This window comes from Melanostigma gelatinosum, assembly GCF_949748355.1.
Source record: "Melanostigma gelatinosum genome assembly, chromosome: 9".
Classification (NCBI taxonomy): domain Eukaryota; kingdom Metazoa; phylum Chordata; class Actinopteri; order Perciformes; family Zoarcidae; genus Melanostigma; species Melanostigma gelatinosum.
The window spans coordinates 10,090,564-10,111,136 of NC_136642.1; the positions used below are offsets into that span (position 1 = coordinate 10,090,564).

Here is a 20,573-nt window from a genome sequence, read left to right on the forward strand (position 1 = left end):
AAGGCACGTGTTTTTTTGAGGTAGTAGCTGTATTCAAATGATTGACAACACAATCACCCCCTCTCCATTGTACCAATGTTTCAGCTACAGAAATGACAATACTTTTCACAAAATGTCTTACTTTCTATACAGCACTCAATCAAATGTTAAAATGAAATCGTTCAACTCACTACCCACAGGTGACTAATACTGTCGGGATGCAGCATTTGTCCCTGTGTTCTTTTGGCCTCACCTTATACTTAAAACATAAAACTAGTGTTTCAAGGCTAAGCACAAGAAACTAACTATACAACAAAGCAAAAAAAAGTATCCATGGCCTAACTGTTTTTTAGAGAAAATGTTGTAGTACATATGAATATAGTATTAAGTATTGTGACAACTTGGAACTGTTAAACCACTGGGGGCAGTTGTAGTGTTTATTATTCACTCGTGAAACAAAATGTAAAAAAATAAATCACAATAAGAGCACCAAAAGTAACAGGAAAAAAAACATGTTAACTGTTTAAAAAAACAAATTTTAAATACATTTGTAACCACTTGGCTCTTTAACACACACCGCATCAGACCAAGGCAAATTACATAAACCAAAAGAAAAAGCACCAAATGTTAAGGAAGATGAGAAACAAAATGTCTAGTAACTAATGAAGAAATATTCTTCTCATTTTCCATCTGATCTGTGTCCGTGATTTTATTTCCAGGTGTTTTTATTTTCTCTTTCTGTCTTGAGAGCATCGTGGACAATACCTGCATAGAAAGAAGAAAACGCCGAGCAAAAACAATTTAGTTGACTTGAATGAGTGACAATTCACTTTTATCGGATGCATTGAAAACAGGACGGTACATTACGGCCCGGGTTTCTTACCATTTGCCTCTTGGTTTGGTTGTCAGGCCCACGCATGCAAAATGGAACCACTCAATGGAGCACTGGAGTAAAGACAAAAATTATATTCCTCTGTTAAGTATTCCTGCAAATGGAGCACTTAGTCGAGACAAGACGATTCAAAACACAAGATCAAAAGCAGAATCCATCCTTTTAAAAAGAGACATCTCGTACAGTGTGTGTAGTTTCTCCACAGAGCAAGACTCCGAAGCATCTTTGTGGTTCACATGTAGGAATATATATATATATATATATATATATATATATTATATATATATATATATATATATATATATATATATATATACACACACACACACACATACAATATATATATATATATATATAATATATATATATATATAATATATATAACATATATATATTATATAATATATATATTATATATATATATATAAGGGGAATGATGTACTTGTACTTTATGTACAATAACAAATTACTTTTTTTTGCAATATTCTTTTTCAATCTTCTCAATTTCAGGCCTGTACTATAAAAGTGCCTTGTTGTTGACCTTTGTGATATTTGAATGGTATTTAATATTAATGTTATTTCAATAAAAACAAACATTAATCTTTGTTGTTTGGAAAGGTCATTCGAATTACACGTCTTCTGAACGGAATAAATACATCGTCTGTGTAATCAGATGTAATGTTTGTTGAAAAAAAGGTATTTGAGCACATATTTATAAAAAAAACTGCACGTTTATTTTTCTTGTAACATGTCATTATTTTGATGAACACAGGCAATGCAACTCATCAGCAATAGAGAAAGCATATATAGAATCCACAAAGTACAAAACAACAAAGAAAACCTTGATGTGTTCAGACAGTCAACCATTAACTGTCTCTAATTCTTGTCTTTTGACAAATGTTTGTTTTCATTTAACACTTTCTTTGTAGGTATTCTTGTCTGTTCTGGAACCACGTTATGAGCTCTTTTCTGTCCTCTTTTGTTGCCTGTTTGATTCCGTTTATTCTCTTTATATCTTCGGGTTCAGTCCACAACATCACAGATAACCAAAATATACACGGATAGAACACGTTCCACTTTGTTCGCCTCCACCTCTTCTGTAAGTGCAACTGATGCAATGCATTATTTATCCACAAAATTAAAGTAAAGAGCAATGTCAGCATTCTTTGTGTAATCCCACATGCTTTTAAATATTTCAACCAAATCCTTCACAATATTAAGTCCCACCCAGGGATGCATCGATCTGAACTTTTTCAGTCCAGATACTGATATTGATACCTGGCCTTTTGGGTATCGGCCGATACCGAGTACCAATCCGATACCAGTGTGTAATGAATTAGCTGCATCCATCATCCACCATTGTGTGGAAGAGACCGGGGTCACTTTCATGTGTAAGGCAACATCAGGACTGATGTCAGTATCGCTGCCTGTCTAGACCCAAAGTCTTGTTTAATGCAGAAAGACTTGGGGAAATTACAATCTCAAAAGGTACTTTATGTGACCCCTGAGACTGAAAAACCAAACTCACATCAGTGTTGTCACAGCCGATCATCTCGCCGTAGGAGACCTGATGACACAGACAGTAGGTGGGTTCGTTGGGGTCCACGGGCATGTCCAGCACATCAGATGGGTGCACATTCCCAAAGTTGGTGGCAGGGCTGTTGAATTCTCCTCTGATGGTGGGACGAAAGTATTGAAAGTGAAAAAGGGAATACGATCATAAAACTAAAATTTCAAAAATAAAGTAAACACATGGTCATCACAAGCTGGAAATGAGACACCCAACGTACGGTTGAAGGAGTTTGACTTTCTTCTGTGCAGTCTTAGGACTGCTATCTTCATCTGAGCTTTTCACTTTAGACCTTGTTTTAGCTGTCTTCTTTTCCTTCTGTCTGGTTTCAACTGGAATTACAAACAACACTTCATTATTCCATGAAATTTTGGTTTTGGTTACCCTGACAGTCCTCTGTGCAAAAACATATAGGAGATATCAAGCCAATATAGTGGACACACACCTTTCTTCCCCTTGCTGGAGGTGGAATCATAGTCCGTGCTCTCGATCTGCTTTTCCTTCAGGTCGGCCTCAAACCGAGCCAGGTCGGTGTCAAGACGTCTGATGTGTTTGTCGACCTGCAGAAAATTGAATTTCAGCAGACTGATTGTGGCATGGTGGGTCTATCTCCATCTCATATTACCTACAGATGTATGGATCGTATGTCTATTTCTAAGATACTAACCATCTCATAGGTCTGCATGGCCAGTTGCACTTTATCATCTCCAAACTCCTTGCATTTACTGTAAGACTGCTGAATCTGCCTCAGTATGGACAGCTTTTGTTCAGAGGAAAGAGTCCGTGCATTGGCTGTGTACTCTTTCGCCAGAGAGTCTATCTGTCCCTTTAGATCTGGAAGAGAAACAAGGAAAACTAAGTAAAACAATTAAAACAACATTGTAACCGTTAAGTCAAAATTACCAATGGGATAAAACTAATATTAAAATTAAAAAGAAAAATCAAATATACAAATAATAATTGCATTTACAATTTACTTAAATCTTAAGTGTCTGTTTTATAGTTTAGCATGCATACACAGCTTATGTTGAGCAGTACATGAAGTACCAAGGTTACTGGCTAGAATATTATATTCCTATAATTATCTTTGGACCCTGCAGGCTCCCCTTAGGATCCTTTTGGGGACCCCGACCCGTAGGTTGGGAACCACGGCACAGCTCACATTGTTCAATCATTAGACATTGAGGCGGTGTAGTGTGCTGTAACAGGTCTCTTTAACATTACAGCAGACATTCAGAGTTATAATCCACAGTTATTAGACAGGTCATTGTTCTCACCTTCTGTGCGCTGATCTAGATCTCTCATCAAATTGAAGTTTCTCTGCAACTCGAAGGGCAAGTTTTCGATGCCTGGTGTCGTGAAGAAGGAGACAACAAACTGTTAAATCAGTGTGATCAACATGAAACTATAACATTGATGCAAGCAGGGAAGCTAGCGTAATCATGTGTTAATCAATGCGCCGGCGACCATAAACGTTAGCGCTTGAACTAACATTGAAACATATTGCAGAAACATTTATTTGCTTGTTTAATTAATTAAAATAAAGGTCAGCACGGCAGGGGGCTCGTTACAGTACGTTGTGTTGTGTAATCTCAAACTGCATCCCTTTTAGCTATGGTGAGAAGCGTTAACGGCTACCCCAGCAAATAGACCGAGCCTAAACCCGCTGCGTTAGGAAACGGTTATATCGGTTGATTCCGCACGAGGATTGTGCAGGAGCTGCATCGCACAACCAAAGACAAACTATAAAGCGAGGTAAGTAGGATGAAATGTTTTTTTCACCATTAAAACGCATAATAAACAGCTTACTGTCCAAATAATGCTCCAAATACATCCCCGCCGCCATCTTAGAAAATGTAAACAACACAGCTTCCGGTCCGAAATGGACCAATCTGATTGGCTGCTTCCACAGACTACCGATATACATTTGTCAGAGTAAAACTATATAAATTTTATAAATACTAACTTACATATGGCAAGACTCTTTAGCATATTTAAGATGGACATGATTCAAGATATTTACAATCCATTTATGACCCAGTCAAAACTTTAATTTCAAGAATATCCAAAGTATTCTGATTTATTACAATAAAGCACTGACTTCTATTGAGAATCGGATTACATTTTCAATATCTGACATGGTAGGACTTTTTACATTATGACTAGTCAGAACCTAAATTCAAGATAGCTTCAAAGAGAGTTCTGAATACTTGTGGCTAATCAAAACTAAATCGACAGGTCAAACTACATTTGTAGATGTATAATATGTAAAAAGAGATAGTCAAGCTATTAAATGCTCGAAGTGTTCCCCCTAACTGACTTGAACACTGAGCTATACCCATTAAGTGACCAGATGATCTTGATGTAGCAAAAAAGATGGTGAAACTTCCAACTGATGAATCAAACAAGTGATGGCGAAGGTATCTTAAAAGATTTATTATGTTTCACAGATTCATAGATTGATGGATCTTGTCCCACCCTGCGATTAAATCAACAGTCAAACATTATGAATATTCTGGAATACATATAAAAAAAAGGGAGGACCCAACTTAAGTGAGAGCATCACGAACCAGTCTAAGTCACCTGACATGGGCCTTACAAATAACATCTGGCTGACACATACAGTACAGTGTATACAGCACACGCATGTGTTAGGTGAAGGGATCTGGGTCTGCAGGGAAGCTCTACAAAGCTTTTACATAATCTGGTACAAGTTATCACGCTGCACACGCCGTCATTCTCCGCCTTTTTTCCCCAACATGTGTGTCAACTTTCTGAATTTATTCTTTCCCATTCTGTCCGTTGCCTTCATGGGTGCTTTTCTGTTTTTGCCCTTTTTCTCAAATCGGCTCCCCTCCTTTTTGTCAGCCTTTGATGCGTCCGTGTCATCAGCTGTCTTCACCTCAGGCTTCTTGGCCTCTGCCCCTTGCACAGTCTCTCCATCCATCTTGGCAATCTTTGCCTTTTTTGGTCCAGCAGGTGAGCCCTTCTTGCCCTTTGACTTGATGTTTGCTGTTTTTGGTCCAGCAGGTGAGCCCTTCTTGCCTTTTGGCTTGATGTTTGTGGGTTTCTTGGCTGCTGTTCCATTGGCTTGGGGTTTTCCCTTTAAGTGACCTGCCTTGCCGGTGACAATCTTCTTTGTCTTGCCACTTTTGGATGGTTTCTCTTTCGGAGAAGTTGTCACAGCTGTTGCCTCAGGAGCATCTGTATTTTCTTCTTCTACATAAACAACAGACAGAGGATGAGTTCATGTTTAACATGTTAACTAACATGATGGAAGTTGGCACGTGCGCCTAAGAGAAAGAGTTACCTTTTCCTGCCATCGCAGTTGGAACTACATTGGAGAATTTCTTCAGCTTGGCCACAAAGAACCCATCCATATTGTGGGAATGAGGGTAGAATCGGCGAGACAGTCGCATACTAGGATGGAATCTACGTTCTTTGAACCTGAAACAAACGAAAAATAAATTTAGTGTTGAAGATCTGAGTACCTGCCTTTCAATAACTCAAACATTAAGAGGAAACAAGTTCATCGTAGTTACCTGGTGAAGCCTTCCTTGCCAAAGTCAAGTCCAATGGGAACTAATTTGACATTTCTTTTCTTTAAAGCGTAGTCCACCACCCATTCATTCTCCTCCACCTGGTGGAAGACATTTTGATCAGTACCCAAACCTCTTTTCTAAATACTCACATATAACATATAAACCTCAGAATGAATTAGCTGCCTGTACAGCGCACAGACCATTATTGAACATGTGCAGTAGACCAGATATCCTCCTGAAGTGGACTCGGCATTGATAGAGTCAATGGCAGCCAGAATCAGTTCTTTCTGCAGGTGAGCAGCTCGCTGGATGTCGGACTCGTCCTAATAGGAGGGTGGAAGAAACAACAACGATTAAACACTGTTAAAACCAAAAGAATATGTTTGAGTGCATCCGTAAACAGTGAACGGTGTTTCACCTTGCTGGTCTTCACAGCTGGATCTTTAGCGATGACTCCTGTGCCTGAGCACGGAGCATCAAGCAGCACTCTGTCAAACCCACTCATCACCTGTGGGCAAAACGTTTTCAACAAGTTAGCGCACGTTATAAAACTCTAGGGGTAAACCACAGAGATTACGTTTCTCTACAGATGTATGAACGTCACCTTTGGGAACTGCCTTCCATCATAGTTGCAGATGACAGTGTTGGTGACGCCCAGACGGTGGACGTTGCCCACAACACTCTTCAATCTGTCAGCGTTGGCGTCGTTAGCCACGATCATCCCAGTGTTTCTCATCAGCTGAGCTGAGGGTGGAACGTTCACACATGTCGTTAAACAGATTTAACTTGAATGGGACAAGAGTTTGCATTCGTCTACATTACAGCTGAAACCAAAGCTATTGTGATTGTTTCCGCTGTTTGTTTAGCAAAAATGTTTTTTACAAATATGGGCGTAAACTGAATATCTTTGGATTTTTGATGCTGGTTGAATATTAAAAAAAATGTAATAAAAAGGAACAGCGTGAGGCATTAAGGGGGCTCTATTGTCAGAAACGTAATCGAAACTTAATAATCAGTTTTAGTTGGTTGCAATCTGCAACCTCACCGCTAGATGCTCTCAATACTCCATGCTGCCCCTTTGAATAGGGCATGTTGCCTTCTAGTCAATTAAAAAGTAACAAATCCAAAAAAATAAATCAGCAGATTAAACCTTGATGAAAGGAATCGTTAGCGGCAGCCCTAGTCCACATTAAACCATTTGAAACGCCTTATAAAATGAGTATAACAATGTATAACTGCAGCACGTCTTACCAATATAGGTGGTCTTGCCTCCTGGAGCTGCGCTCATGTCCAACACCAACTCTCCCTCCTGTGGAGCGAGCGCCATGACGGGCAGAAAACTGGAGGCTCCTTGCAGCATATACTGACCAGACAGATACTCTGGGGTTGCACCTGTTATAAAACACGGAACGAATTACAATTAAAGCGTGTGTGGTTACAGTCGGCCTCAGATAATCTCCACCAAAAGATCGCCAATAGCTTCAGTCAGATTGTTGATGTGAATGTGCTGAAACGTACCAACAGGCACTGAGGAGTCATAGATGACCAAACCAACTTTAGACCACTTTCCCAGTGGATCAAGGTTCACTCCTCTGTTGATCAAGGCCTAAAACGAGGAAAAACAGTCTAACAAATGAGGACTTGAAGGCAGCATTTGACACGAGACACATTCGTCATTTGATGAGGGGGTTCTTGTGTTTAGTGGTGGTTTCTGAGATACTCAAAACTAAAGCCAAACAATCAACATTCGTATATATTTTAATCTTCCATTTATTTCTGCCACTTGTTTTTCTACTCCGAGTGTAGTTTTTGTTTGGCTAACTGCAGAACTCGCATATTGTTATTTCCTTGACTTAAGAATCTCTCCCACCCCGAGCAGTTACCTGAGCGAGATCCCTCCTCCTTGTTTTCAGTGTGTTAGTCCGAATAGTGACGGGTCTCTGAATTTCATTGGCCTCAAGGAAATCAACCAGCTGTAGGCAAGAAAGAGGTCAAAACAAATGTGAAAAAAACTTTACAGTCAAGAAATAATTTCACTCAACACACATTCTCAATCATGTTTTGACAACATGTTCAAACTATGAGAAGAACGAGAGATCACCCACCTCTGAGAGAGGGAAGAGGTCCATTAATTTCTCAAGGAGGAAGTGGTTGTAGCTGTAATAAGTACAGAGATCCTTCTTCAGAAGAGAGATGTACTCTGATCTGTCTTTGCCCTCTTCCCTTTTTGAAGAGAAATTACAAAGGACATCGATGTTGTCCTTAATTCTTTGATAGATTGTCTTCAGGTCCAGGGGAAGGACGCCTGACAACACAGAAAAGAAGAATATTTAGAACTCGTTTGCTGCTTTTAAAAGAGAAGAATCTTTTTGGAAAGAATTGTAAGTCACTCACCTTCCATCTCACTTTCCTCTGCACCAGGTAGCCTGAATGTATCCATTTCATCCATGTTGGCTTGTACTGTGTCTTCCTCATCCGTGTCAGCATCTGATTTCTTTTTCTCTTTACCACCATCTTCGTCCTCATCATCATCATCATCATCATCTTCATCACTCTCTAGACCCATTGTTTCTTTCAGCTTTTTCGCTTTCTTGGCTGCACGCTCAATGGGAAGAAGCTAAATGTGGGAAAAAAAATAAGGAAAGTTAACGAATCAAATGAACTATGTTTACCACATTAACCAGCCAACACACTCCCGGATTATGTTGCCACACCCAATGACACAATATATCAACCGTGAAGTGGGAGGACGTCAATTAGGGATTGTATGGGCAAATTAGCAGTTTTGGCCAATAATTCAATTGCAACAACTGAATCACAATTGTAGTCAAATGTTGAGTCTTAAATACAGAGAAACACAACAAAGTGGTGGCTGGCAAAACGTTAAAAGAACAATTTTACTTACTTCCTCTCCATCACTGTCTTCTTCCACTGCTTCCTCGCCACTGCTGTCATCAAGCGCACCATAGTCGTCAACCATTTCATCATCATCATCGTCATCCTCTTCCTTATCATCCTCCTTCACTTCTTTAGTTCCTAATTTGGCACCCTTCTTTCCTTGGTCCTTTCCTCCCTTCTTTGTCTGTTCCTGCTCCTCCTCCTCCTCGTCTTCCTCCCAGTGCTCATCACTGTCATCATCACCTTCAGGTTCATCAATTTTTCTCTTCCTCGTTGTTGGTTTCAACCATTTACTGTTCTCATCAGTGAATCCTTTTGGAAAGAGATAATAAATACCACATATTTAAAATTTAACTTTAGCACCAGTTCAAAGGCACATCAGTTGAAAGTCAAACACACGGTTACGGCAATAGTTTCCTTCTATCCACAAACACTGATGTAGATACCTTTCTTGGGCTGTTCCTCAGCAACATCTTTAGGCTTTTTTTTCAGGACTCTTTTTACAGCTCTGTAAAATGACAATATGAATGACTAACTTGTAAACAGAGTAATGTTATTTTATGTTGTATAATCAGTCATCTTCTTACCTTTTCCTGCCTCTACTTGACAGGCGTTTTGGTGCTGCTGTTTCCTCTGCAAACAGAAAAGAAACACTTGATGCAGTCAGCAAAAACAAGTGCTTCTGAACTTTATGGTGTAGATTTCCAGAGTTAATATGCATCTTTATAAATAGCTGATAATCACCATCAGGTATAAACTTGGCCAACTCAGTCTCTGCTCCTTTCTGCTTCCTGGATTTTCTTCCTGGTCCTCTCTTCACCGAGTTGGTGGGATCCAACTTACGACCCATGACTCCAAGCTACACAGACACTCTGAAAAGGACAAGAAAATAATGTTTCATCATTTACAGTCAAATCTGGATAGATGAGCTCACCTATAATAATTTCTTAAAAACAAAGATATTGTGGTCTTTGGTAGAAGACAGCGGCAGTTATTGGAGGAAGCCGAAGTCAGCTCATTATGTCAAAGAATGTCAACCAGAGAAACTGTCAAAAACTGTAACTTTATTTTAAGTAATTTAAATTAATCTAAGGTGACTGAGCTCTGGGGGAAACAGGCCTGCAGACCAACTGTATGACATGAAGTCACTTGTGATAATTATTATTATGTAAGACAAACACTTCCATGGGTATCTAATTTAAAAGTGATCAAGGAGCAGGCCAGATGCAGTCTCACACGTGACTCAGTTCACCATAGACACATTTTTTTGTACTTTCTACAGATGGTATTTTATATAGATTCAAAATTACATTCCTGGAGACATAAGTACCCTAAATGTTAAATTATTAATGCGTTCAAACGCTTTTCTTTAACAGTGACATAGTACTGACAAAATAAGCTGTAACGACCAGCCAGACACAGAACATTGACCCAACTCCGCATGTCGTGTTTGCAAGTTAAAATTACGATCTCAGTAATTAACACTGATCGACTGAGCCTTTACATAATTAGCTCAGCAACAATTCTCCACAAACTCACCGGTGAATCTGTTCCTCTTGATCAAACTTCTGCTCGTACGCTGTAAGATTAAAATACCCACACGTGAATTTTCCTTCAACACGTTGTGGAAGAACATCCGGCGCACATGAGTGAGGTCATGGCGGTGTCGACGGGGCCGCTGGTGGTCTGGGCGCGCGCTTGCACAAATAAAAACATTTTGTATATACATAAAATAATAACTTTAGTAATAATAACTTTATTTATATAGCAGATATATAGTTTATAAAGTGATATAAAATAAAAAATAAAATATATATATAGTAAAATAATTTTGTAAAATCAACAAATAAAAATAAAACAGAAAAGCGACGACATCATATAAAAGCCAGTCTGTAAAAATATGTTTGAAGAAGTAATTTAAAAGAGAAAATAGTACGGTATTACAGTATTGCAGTAGCTTTTGATTAAACATACGCACTTAATTTGTTGTAATAAGTCTCACGAACGCGCACTTATTTGTTTTGCCGTGACGCACCTATTCTGCGACAATCCAGCCGAAGGCATCATGGCGGCCCCTAATGAGAAGAAGCGTGGTCTTGAACATCTGGACGAATATGAGCCAAAACCTGCCAAACATCTCCGCAGCCTGCACGACCGCATGGCGGACAGGAGGCTGGTGGTTGTTCTGGAGGGAGCGTCGTTAGAAACAGTCAAGGTGAAGCGTCAGGCTCGTGTTTGTTGTGATGTAGCCCCCTGCCTCCCACCAGTGGAAGTGGCATCAGTCACCATACCTTTCTTTACTTGAGCTAACTTTACAGTAAGTACATGTTTTGTATTTCACAGGTCGGAAAAACCTTTGAGCTGTTAAACTGTGACCAACACAAAAATATAATCGTCAAAAGTGGAAGGAATCCGGGACACATAAGACCTGACATCACACATCAGGTAAGCACTCAATAAGTACAACACGTAACATCCAAACTCTCAGAAATATAGATCAGCCTCGAAATCCCAATGTTGTTCTGTGTCTAAAAATCAAGTCATTCTTGTGACCTGCAGTGAATTGTAATTTCCAAGGTGCTGGTGCGTTGGAGATGCACCAATACAGTACAATGTAGAATTGTCTGTTTTCAATCCATATCAGCTATTTAAAGCAGTAGTAGTGTCAATACAATTCTACTGCCAGTATGTGTTGGAAATGTATAACTTTATAATAGAGTTTTTGGTCATTTTTCTGCCTTTGTTTTTCGTTTTCTCTCTCTTTCATGGCTGTGTAGTAGCAGTTAAAAAAAAAACTTAAATATTTTATTTTCTTTTACCAGTCTCTACTCATGCTGATGGACAGCCCACTGAACAGGGCAGGCCTGTTGCAGGTTTACATCCATACAGAGAAAAACGCCTTAATAGAGATCAACCCACAGACCCGCATCCCAAGGACCTTTCCTCGCTTCTGTGGCCTTATGGGTAAACTATTCATTTTGAATGCTTTCTGTGTACAAACTATATATTTATGAGCTGATGTTTGTCTCGGCAAAGTAAAACACATTCGGTGACCGATTTTATTGTTTCATGTCCCAAACTGCCTAGCTGATCTCCTGCTCATTCTCTCTTCTCTTCTTGTATCTTAGTTCAGCTGCTGCACAAGCTGAGTGTCAGGGCTGCTGACGGTCCTCAGAGGCTTTTGAGGATGATTAAAAACCCGGTGTCTGACCATCTGCCTCCCGGCTGCCCTCGCATGTCCACCTCCTTCTCTTCTGCCGGAGAGGCCGTCTGTCCTCGGTCTTTGGTGCCAGAGGGACCGGCTACAGTGGTGATTGGAGCCTTTGCACATGGAGCGGTAAGAAACGGCTGTACGTGATAGCTTATTCACTGCTCTGAGCATCAAATATCTGTGTTACCGATCTCTTTGTCTTTTATTAGGTGAATGTGGACTACACAGAGAAGACGGTGTCCATCAGTAACTACCCGCTCTCCGCGGCACTGACCTGTACTAAGATGTGCTCTGCCTTTGAGGAAGTGTGGGGTGTCCTGTGACAAACAGTCAATAAACTACTGGTGTCGGCCTGGCAGAGGCAGGAGAGTACATGGACTTTTTTTTTAATGGACTAGGAATGGATATGATGTCCATTTCACCAGTGATGCCGCATGGACCACAGACATGTATCCTGTTATACACTGCATGTGTATACTTGTATGATGGTGTTTGGCCACAATGTGGAAAAAAAATAGGTTTCTGTACCAAATGTTCCTTTTTTATTTAGGAGTGTGGCTGTTTTTCATACCATTATCAAATGCACCATTTACTGAGTTTTGGATAATCAATCAATACAGTTGTATTAAAATATTTGACTAAATGATGAGTACTTTTCTTTCATATAGACCGATAAGAGTGAAATTCACAGGGAAGACTTAATATTCAGAGGTGATAAAGTACATGGATTACCCTGAGAGCATGGAACCTACGTGTACAAAGAAAATAAGATGATGGGAAGTCATTTTCAACTGATGCATCAAAAGCAAATATTCAATTTCAGAATGGTTGAAAGGTTTTAGTCTATTACTGCTCACCATCAATTACTCTAAATGTAGTCTAAATGTTACTCTAACTGTAAACAGTAGGAAGCTGTTTTTAATCTTGGCCTCCGTCTTGGTGGCTGTCTTCTTCATGAAGTCTTATATGGATCTCTGTTTTGCCTTGGTGCGGGTTCTTCCCTGCTGGCTTTGGTGATCATCCACTTGCTTGGGGTGTCTTCCTTCTTGGTTTGTGTGATTCGGCTGCCTCTCTGCGAGTCTTTCCTTTTGGTTTGGGAGTCTTTCTGGCCTGTCTCTGTGGCTTTTCTGCTCCTTTGGAAGATTTGCTGGCTGTTTTTTCTCTGCCTCAGATCAGCTTTTGAATTTGGGGATTTCAGACTGCTTATCCTTACCCGCTTTGTTTGCGTCTGTTTCAGATTTTTGTAGAAAATGAAGGATTCAGATTGACTTTGTTTTGTGCCTCGAGGTGTTAGTCTATTTCATGTTTCAGAGAGAAATGTCAAAATCCAAATGGCCTGATTTCATTTCTAATAATTATTTTGTTGTCAGAGGTGAGTGTCTTCATCACATAGGAGAAGCTCATTTAAAACTCCTTTTTTATCATTGTAGCATACAAAGCAAGAAGTTAGATCTGTGAAACAAAGTGGAAACAGCTTTTCAAATGTTTATTTTATTAACATGAATATGCAACAGCGTGTACAATCTATGGAAAAATCTAAACATCTTGACACAAAAAAAGAGTCAGGTTCTTATTTACCTGTACATAATCCCACCATACACGTGTGTAATAATGATAAACTCTCTTTGCAACAACAGTTTGTAAACGGTGTGCTGTATTTCTACAGCACCAAGTGTTTTGCCAGACAAATCCACAATAATAATTGTTCGAAAAATTCACTCGAGACTGGTGTAAAAATCATTAATCAATGGACATTTATTCTTTGCAAAGAAGGAGACGGGGTTGATTCACATGCACATCAAGACCGCTTAAAGGTCTGTCTCCGAGTCTGGTATTTATACTCAGTAAACAGGCTGGCACAGGGTAACACACACACATTTTGCGTTTCACACAGGCGTCTAGTATCTGGACACTTTAAGAATTCGTTCTAGTACAAAGGTCACTTTCGCGTAAATCATGGTCGCAAATCAGCCCTGCGTAAGTATTGACGCTTTCTACAAGTTTCTTATCATTCTTATTCAGGACAAACAGCTGAAGTGTTCTTTCGGCAATCAACTGCTTCTTAATCGACGAAACATTTGCTGAGACACCTAGTGTTAGTGAAAGTTCACACAAGGACACAGGCCTTAAACACTACAGAGGACATGAGCTTCTGTTAAATGTATGACATTCCTTAATCATTTAAACGCATACTAATTAGTCATTTCGATTTTTTCCCAACAATAATCAACAACTACAAAAACAAAACCCTGCTGGTCCTCAGAGGAGTGGTACTCAGCATGTTTGTATTGAATGCTGCTGGCTTTTATTGAGGCACTGCAGGCTTGTAGGACACTGGTCAGATTTGGCACAAATCACTGTAATCAAGAAGGAGGGCTCCAAGGGCATAAATTTGCTATATGGGTCTGAGTCACAGTTAACCTGGAAAGAGAATATAATTAAAAAACATGCGATCAGTAGCTGAGAGGAAAGGTGACGACAATTGTAACCGAATAATAGAACCACTGTACCTGTGAAAAAGAGGTGAGAAACAGACGAGTGTGTGACAGTCCTGAGATGGAGGTGTCATTCGGATGGTTCTTTAGACTCTGATGATACGCCTGTGGAGAAAACAAATGTATGAGCTCAAATGTCATGTACACACAGAGACGAAAGCCTGAAGATTGCTGCTCACCTGCAATGCTATCTGCAGTGCAGAATACTGCACCCACAGCTCCTGCTGCTGCGCTGCTGAGAGAGAAAACACTCCACCTCCGCCCGCTTTGTCTGTGACAGTGAGGTAGTGAGCCCACACGCATTCCCCCACAGCATGCACCATCTCACTCTGAGAGTAAACTACAACACAGCAGACAGATTGTTTGTGAACGGTCTGTAAGTCGAGTATAAAGAAGGCAGTTTTGATATCTGAAAAACAGTTTGTTGTTAAAGTGGCATGCGTATTTAACCCCAAATATGAGCTTCTCTTACCATCAGGCAAAATCAGGTGGAGGATATCTTTGGCGATAAGGAAACCCATCACACCATAATTCATTGCCCTGTTTAGAAATAATACAAAAAGTGTACTTTAATGTTCAATAATAACTTGTGAACACGTGAAAACCCTTTTTAAAATCAGTGTACACTTTACCTAGGATAGGTAGGATGGAAGAGAGGAGGGATAAACATTCCCATGGGAAAGAGGAGCTCATCACCCAGGAGAAATGGCGTGACAGACAGACTAACAGAAAAGAGAAAAGACTAAATACATGCCTCAAAACATTCATATCCACTCTCACCTTTAGGAACAGAGGCCGGCACTTACATATCAGCCGCCTCTGCCTTCTCAGTCAAGAGCTGACTGCGTCTCTTCTGCCACAAGGAAAGTGACTGGACATAGTTGGAGAAGAAGCTATTTGTGCCGACCGTCACCTGGAATCAGAACGGATTAAAATGAGATATTTCACATTACATGTATAACAGTTCCGTGCAATACAAATTACATTCGAAAATAAGTTGTGTTGAGCGAGTTTGGGTGGGTTTAGGCAGGATTAAACTCACTGCAACGAGGTTTAACCGAATATAGAGGTGACCAGCTAATTTGTTAGAGCCAATGGAGGTCTGTAACGTACCTTGGAAAAAAGCAGGTCGAGCTCAGCCTCACTGGAGATCTCCTTTGTAGTCCAAAGTCTTGGAATTAAAGACTGAACCTGGAGGAGGACAGGACTTTTTTTTTTAAATATCAAAACAGCATCAAAATGCTGTTTCAGGAAGTACAATGACAGTTGCTTCACTTCTTACCTTTTTCATGACAAACTGGAGAGACTTCTGGTCTGTCCACTTGAGTTCATGTAATTTGGACTTGAAGGAGGTAAAGATATTTTGAATAATCTCCTCTGCCTGTTGAACAATGAACATCTTAAATACACATCAGCCTTAAAATTCAATCGGTGCGCAATTAATTATGTCCTAAACCACCATGATGGCCACTCACCTCTCTGTGCGCTGTCCTTTTACTGAGAAGGTGGGTAAGAACTAAGTCAAACCCTCTCTCAGTCTCTAATACACAGTGTTTCCAGCGATCTGCTACCTGGTGAAGAGGCCCATGTGACTCAACAAACCAACTCAAAGGTGTCATCTTTTTGAAATGAGTACAGTAGGCTTTATCTGTGTTGGCTCACCTCTTCAGCATCACCCAGAGCCATAGACAAATTCTTTGCCGTTTCAGAAAACCTGGAGTCCAGAGCAGGCATCAGGGTGTGCAGCAGACTGATGACCATGAACGTATGAACGGGGCCGCTGAGTGGATTCAAATGTGGCAGCACATGGTTAAAAAAAAGAAAAACGAACATGAAAAGTCTATGCATGTTTGACAGTGGTTTGTGTCACTAACAGTACCTGCTGCTCGGCTCATGCTTGTTCAGCCATTTGCCAATGATGCGGGACATTTGCACAATGTAGGGCGAGTTATGCAGAAGGACATGATCATCTTCGATGAGTGGCAGTGGATGGAAAACAGCCTGCAGACAGCCCAGCCAATCAATGGCAGGCGCCTGCTTCTGTTGGCAGATTTACGCAGAGAAAGTAAATTAATGCGGCGGATTCAGTCACAGTATGTTTGCGTAGCGACCCATTCCCCTCCTCTTGTACCTGCAGTTCTCTGATGGTCATGCGCTGATAAAGCTGTCCTTTCGACAGGCGAAAGTGCAGAGGTGCAGCTGCCACGGCGAGCTCAGAGGACAGAGAGATGAAGGTGCCCACGTGGATCATGCTGCTGCCGGGAGGGGCCCCCAACAATGCCAGGTACCTCTCACATGATGCCAAGAAGGGACGTAGCGTCTGGATGGAAAGAGACAGGAGAATGACAAAGCAATGCATTCGTGGGATGGGAGAATAGTGTTCATTCATTAAAAGATAGTGATCTGGCTGAGTCGCCTACCCGAGTTTTAGCTTGAGACTTCAGTGTCTTGCTGTTCCATTCGATCGGGATCAACAGATCTGGCTGATCAATCTGTTGACAGAGGGGAAACTTGAGTTAAAGCAATAAGATGAAGCCTACTTTGCCATAGCATGTTAGGACAAATGACTCTCATGGTTACTGGCCTGTATATATCGTCTGGTTGTCCCGCGGGCAATTTCATTCGGGTCTTTGCCCACATAGAGGTTGAAGAACGGAAAGGTGGCGTAGTCTCTCATGAGCAGTCTCAGGGTGGAGTTAAAGTCGGTCCGATTCCACTGGCCTGATACTGCCCAGCCCCCAAGCTGCATACAGGGAGAGACAGAGACATAGATTATGTACAATCATTATACGGCATCCTGCTAAGTGGAAGAATACATCATGTCTTTGTGTCTTGTGTTGAGATTTCATGTTTAACTCACAGATGAATTCCTCCTAACCTTTGCAGCATCCAACATTTGAAAACCTTTCTATTGGGATGAATCAGCCAAAAGCTCACAATATATAATTTAATTATCTCACGTTCTGGATGAGTGCGAGGAAGGGCTCTGCTCCAGCTGTTTCTATGGATTTGGTGTCCAAACAGGAATGGTAAAATCCTTTGGCCTTTTGCACTGCTGTACTACCCGGTGTGTTGTTTGATTCTGACAAACAGAACAAGAAAAACATGTTTCAGACAGGACGATATAATAAAAATAAATAATAACAAATAAAGCAATACAATGCAGAGTGGTGCACATTAGAGGACATTTAGGTTGCATACTACTACCCAAAATCTCCCTGAGATACTGCAGCAGCACTGTTTTTCTGTCCGGTGTCTTCTCCTTTCTCAGTCCTCTGTCTTCTCTCTCTTTACTCTGTCCTCTCATCTCTGTCCACGCAGCGTTTTCTTTCCGGTTCTGTGGATGTCCAGGGATGCCCTGCCCTCTTTGCCTCCCCCCATTGTCTGGTGAAAGTATATCAGATCCACAGGTGAACAAGAAGTAATCGCAGGGCTGCGTGAAGGGGTCAGCGGATATGGACAGACGTGCTGAGGCCCACTGACAGGCTGGGGAGAGACACGGAGTCACTGTGTGTGTAATTGTGTTGTGTTTCTCTGGAGGCCTACCTTTGCCTGCCTGGATGTTGCTATTTTGATGATTATAATGCATATGGTAAACAAGTCCCAGAATGGCACTACATAAAGAGAACCCCAAAAAGGAACCCAAAAGGAGGCGAATTAGCCTTCGACGATTTATCCACACTGGCTTTGCTTGTTGCTGGTGCTCGGGGTTAGACTCTGACAGCTGTGGCTCAAGCTGGAGCTGCGTTTGTTGATGGGTGTCGGAAGGATCTTGGGTCGGGAGTGGCAGCTGAAACAGAGGAGGAGGCTGGAGCCCCCTCCCAGATTCTGGCTGTGATGATGGCTGGACTGATAGCTGAGGCTGGAAGTGAGCAAGGGAAACAAGAAGGTAACTGGGTCAAACGAAATATATAGATAGATATAGCCACACACACACACACACACACACACACTATTTGTTGCCACATAAAAAAGTGTTGAGTTCAATAAAAGTTTGAGTACGAGTGTAGTCGTTAATTAACTGGTCATGTCCCATCACAGATCTTTAGAACTGGGTCCACAACATCACCACAAGACTCAACAGCAGGGGCGTTTCTAGGATTCAAAGAAAGGGGGGGCTTAGCCCCAAGGGGAGCGGCATGTTTTTTTGGGGCCCATCTGGGGCCGTGGATATTCATTGTTTCAGACGGTTCACAGATCGGTTCAATCAGAAAGAGTGTGATTTTGCTCTGTAGTCTTGCTTGCATTCAGTGTATGATAACACAAGAGACAGAATTACAGGGTCACAGTGAAATTTGACAACACAAATATGAACTTTCTCAAATAAAGAGAGAGAAATAATTTTCCTGCTTGTAAAGGAAAGACGGATAAACTAGCTTTCATATCCGCATCACTCCGAAATCCTAGTTCTTAAAGGGGCCGCACACAATGGATGGAGAACGGACCTGACAGTGTCAACTTTATATCGTTAAGTATGATGATAGGCTCTTGGATTGTAAGGGGGAGAAAACATACGAACCAGAACGCACGCACATATGTAGCATGTTAGACTTATAAATAACTTGTAAATGTGAGAAACAATAGTTTAATTTAATGACATCACCAAAAAAAAATTCATGCCATAATAATTGGGGGGGGGGGGGGGCTGAAGAACATTTTAGGGGGGCTTCAGCCCCCCTAAAATAGGCCTAATGACGCCCATGCTCAAGAGTGATTTCTTGTGTCCCAGAACCCTCTGATCATTCACCTCTCCCCAAAACACATCCATATGTATGCAAAGAACCACTACTTTCTGCTGGCTTGTAAAAGCCCACGCAGTTCAGAAGGTAAATCTTAGCATCAGCTGCCACATGATATGAACCTCACTACAAAGTGGATATTTCATGTACCTCAATTTTTAATCAGAGCAACCAACACCAGATAACAGCATAACTACAGTATATACGTAGATACCCACTGAGATCTACGTCCCAGTTCAGTAGAATCATACCACGCGTTAATATCACTGGCACTGGTCAGCAGCTTGTTTATGAACAACATGTTTGCTGTCAACTCTTTTCCAAAGCTACCAGAAAATGCTGATACAAACACCAGTTTGTATTTTGCAACACAAAGCACATTGCAGAGCTCACCAAACCGTATAATTTCAATACCAACATGTTCCAGGAACACAGATGGCTTTGCTCCACTTTTCCACATTAGCTTGACAACCATGTGAACATAACACATACAAACAACTTCATAACAGCACGGTCAGCTTTTAGTTTTCTGTAAAGATCCTACCTCAAGCTCTATTGGAGTTTCACTCATTCTGAACAGATATGGATGGTTGTCTTTTGCATTTGAAGTGTCCCATGTGCTCCCTCCTCCTGCTGTCCCTCCGTCAGACAGCTGTCATCTCAGCTCTCTATCTCTCTTCATCGCTCACTTTTCTCCTCAGACACTGATAAAAAACAACCCCGCAGGCTGCGTCTTACTCTCCTCTCCAGAACACAGATAATCCAGCAAAGACTATGGTTCTGCTCTGGGACATGCATGTGGATGTTTTGGGGTCCGTGAACACGGGAGAAACTAAACATGAAGGTTTCAACTTTTACTGTCACTACCCCCACCTGCCTGCAGGGTTAGAGGCCTGAGAACAGAAGCCGTTGGCTGGTAAATTGAGGCCATGCAATTGCTTTTGCTGATACATTGTTACGTTGCATTGAATGAGGGCAAGCACTTCACGGAAAGTAAACACTCTGAGATGTTCGCGCCCGCTGTCGTCACTATCAGTGCAACACATGGCTGTTAACAACTGATAGAGCGGTTCAGCGTCCTGGAGGTCATGCAACAGTGTAGCACGTCGTTGAATCTGGGAGGAAACACGTTTCATGGATGTCACATGGAGGCCGACGACAGAGAAGATATAATGGTAAAAACAAATATGACAAACTCAAATTGTGTGCAACTTTGCAGTGACTACTTCTGCTGCATACACCCTGTC

At 41.1% G+C, this 20,573-nt stretch overlaps 4 protein-coding genes across 4 annotated transcripts; 1 reads left to right on the plus strand and 3 right to left on the minus strand.

Annotated features, from left to right (window-relative positions):
- Nucleotides 1-62: 62 nt before the first annotated feature.
- On the minus strand, nucleotides 63-4,296 carry ing4 (inhibitor of growth family, member 4). The gene is made up of 8 exons (XM_079275588.1): nucleotides 4,251-4,296; nucleotides 3,719-3,790; nucleotides 3,109-3,275; nucleotides 2,887-3,001; nucleotides 2,662-2,773; nucleotides 2,400-2,544; nucleotides 863-924; nucleotides 63-744 (listed from the first exon to the last, which is right to left on the minus strand). The coding sequence occupies exons 1-8, from the start codon at nucleotides 4,285-4,287 to the stop codon at nucleotides 705-707; spliced, it is 750 nt and encodes a 249-aa protein (XP_079131714.1). The 5' UTR covers nucleotides 4,288-4,296; the 3' UTR covers nucleotides 63-704.
- A 561-nt stretch (nucleotides 4,297-4,857) lies between these two features.
- Nucleotides 4,858-10,522, minus strand: nop2 (NOP2 nucleolar protein homolog (yeast)). Its single transcript, XM_079276061.1, has 16 exons — nucleotides 10,421-10,522; nucleotides 9,626-9,753; nucleotides 9,469-9,514; nucleotides 9,328-9,389; nucleotides 8,889-9,193; nucleotides 8,378-8,600; nucleotides 8,089-8,288; nucleotides 7,867-7,956; nucleotides 7,502-7,589; nucleotides 7,235-7,375; nucleotides 6,588-6,727; nucleotides 6,402-6,491; nucleotides 6,184-6,306; nucleotides 5,984-6,081; nucleotides 5,752-5,888; nucleotides 4,858-5,660 (listed from the first exon to the last, which is right to left on the minus strand). The coding sequence occupies exons 2-16, from the start codon at nucleotides 9,729-9,731 to the stop codon at nucleotides 5,176-5,178; spliced, it is 2,334 nt and encodes a 777-aa protein (XP_079132187.1). The 5' UTR covers nucleotides 9,732-9,753; nucleotides 10,421-10,522; the 3' UTR covers nucleotides 4,858-5,175.
- Nucleotides 10,523-10,937: 415 nt separating this feature from the next.
- emg1 (EMG1 N1-specific pseudouridine methyltransferase) lies at nucleotides 10,938-12,725 on the plus strand. The gene is made up of 5 exons (XM_079274882.1): nucleotides 10,938-11,096; nucleotides 11,225-11,326; nucleotides 11,704-11,845; nucleotides 12,010-12,218; nucleotides 12,302-12,725. The coding sequence occupies exons 1-5, from the start codon at nucleotides 10,947-10,949 to the stop codon at nucleotides 12,413-12,415; spliced, it is 717 nt and encodes a 238-aa protein (XP_079131008.1). The 5' UTR covers nucleotides 10,938-10,946; the 3' UTR covers nucleotides 12,416-12,725.
- Nucleotides 12,726-13,755: 1,030 nt separating this feature from the next.
- kel (Kell metallo-endopeptidase (Kell blood group)) lies at nucleotides 13,756-19,949 on the minus strand. The gene is made up of 17 exons (XM_079276024.1): nucleotides 19,871-19,949; nucleotides 17,795-18,449; nucleotides 17,548-17,669; nucleotides 17,172-17,330; nucleotides 17,008-17,079; nucleotides 16,719-16,907; nucleotides 16,467-16,627; nucleotides 16,250-16,367; nucleotides 16,063-16,158; nucleotides 15,870-15,968; nucleotides 15,701-15,778; nucleotides 15,394-15,500; nucleotides 15,220-15,309; nucleotides 15,060-15,127; nucleotides 14,767-14,927; nucleotides 14,603-14,692; nucleotides 13,756-14,513 (listed from the first exon to the last, which is right to left on the minus strand). The coding sequence occupies exons 1-17, from the start codon at nucleotides 19,895-19,897 to the stop codon at nucleotides 14,367-14,369; spliced, it is 2,439 nt and encodes an 812-aa protein (XP_079132150.1). The 5' UTR covers nucleotides 19,898-19,949; the 3' UTR covers nucleotides 13,756-14,366.
- Between the last annotated feature and the right edge of the window lie 624 nt (nucleotides 19,950-20,573).

Bases quoted from the DNA above. Each gene is read 5' to 3' on its own strand.
- ing4 (XM_079275588.1), bottom strand. From the start codon at position 4,287: ATGGCGGCGGGGATGTATTTGGAGCATTATTTGGACA. The intron at 2,774-2,886 runs GTGTGTGTCCAC...TTGTAATTCCAG, and splicing joins CTCCAGCAAGGGGAAGAAAG to TTGAAACCAGACAGAAGGAA. The intron at 925-2,399 runs GTGAGTTTGGTT...TCTTTACTCCAG, and splicing joins TCGGCTGTGACAACACTGAT to TGCTCCATTGAGTGGTTCCA.
- nop2 (XM_079276061.1), bottom strand. From the start codon at position 9,731: ATGGGTCGTAAGTTGGATCCCACCAACTCGGTGAAGAGAGGACCAGGA. The intron at 8,289-8,377 runs GTGAGTGACTTA...CTGTGTTGTCAG, and splicing joins AGAGGAAAGTGAGATGGAAG to GCGTCCTTCCCCTGGACCTG. The intron at 5,889-5,983 runs GTAACTACGATG...CGTTTGTTTCAG, and splicing joins GGCAAGGAAGGCTTCACCAG to GTTCAAAGAACGTAGATTCC.
- emg1 (XM_079274882.1), top strand. From the start codon at position 10,947: ATGGCGGCCCCTAATGAGAAGAAGCGTGGTCTTGAACATCTGGACGAA. The intron at 11,097-11,224 runs GTGAAGCGTCAG...TGTATTTCACAG, and splicing joins CGTCGTTAGAAACAGTCAAG to GTCGGAAAAACCTTTGAGCT. The intron at 11,846-12,009 runs GTAAACTATTCA...CTTGTATCTTAG, and splicing joins TCGCTTCTGTGGCCTTATGG to TTCAGCTGCTGCACAAGCTG.
- kel (XM_079276024.1), bottom strand. From the start codon at position 19,897: ATGAGTGAAACTCCAATAGAGCTTGAG. The intron at 16,908-17,007 runs GTAGGCGACTCA...CTTTCCATCCAG, and splicing joins AGTCTCAAGCTAAAACTCGG to ACGCTACGTCCCTTCTTGGC. The intron at 16,628-16,718 runs GTACAAGAGGAG...ATCTGCCAACAG, and splicing joins TGACCATCAGAGAACTGCAG to AAGCAGGCGCCTGCCATTGA.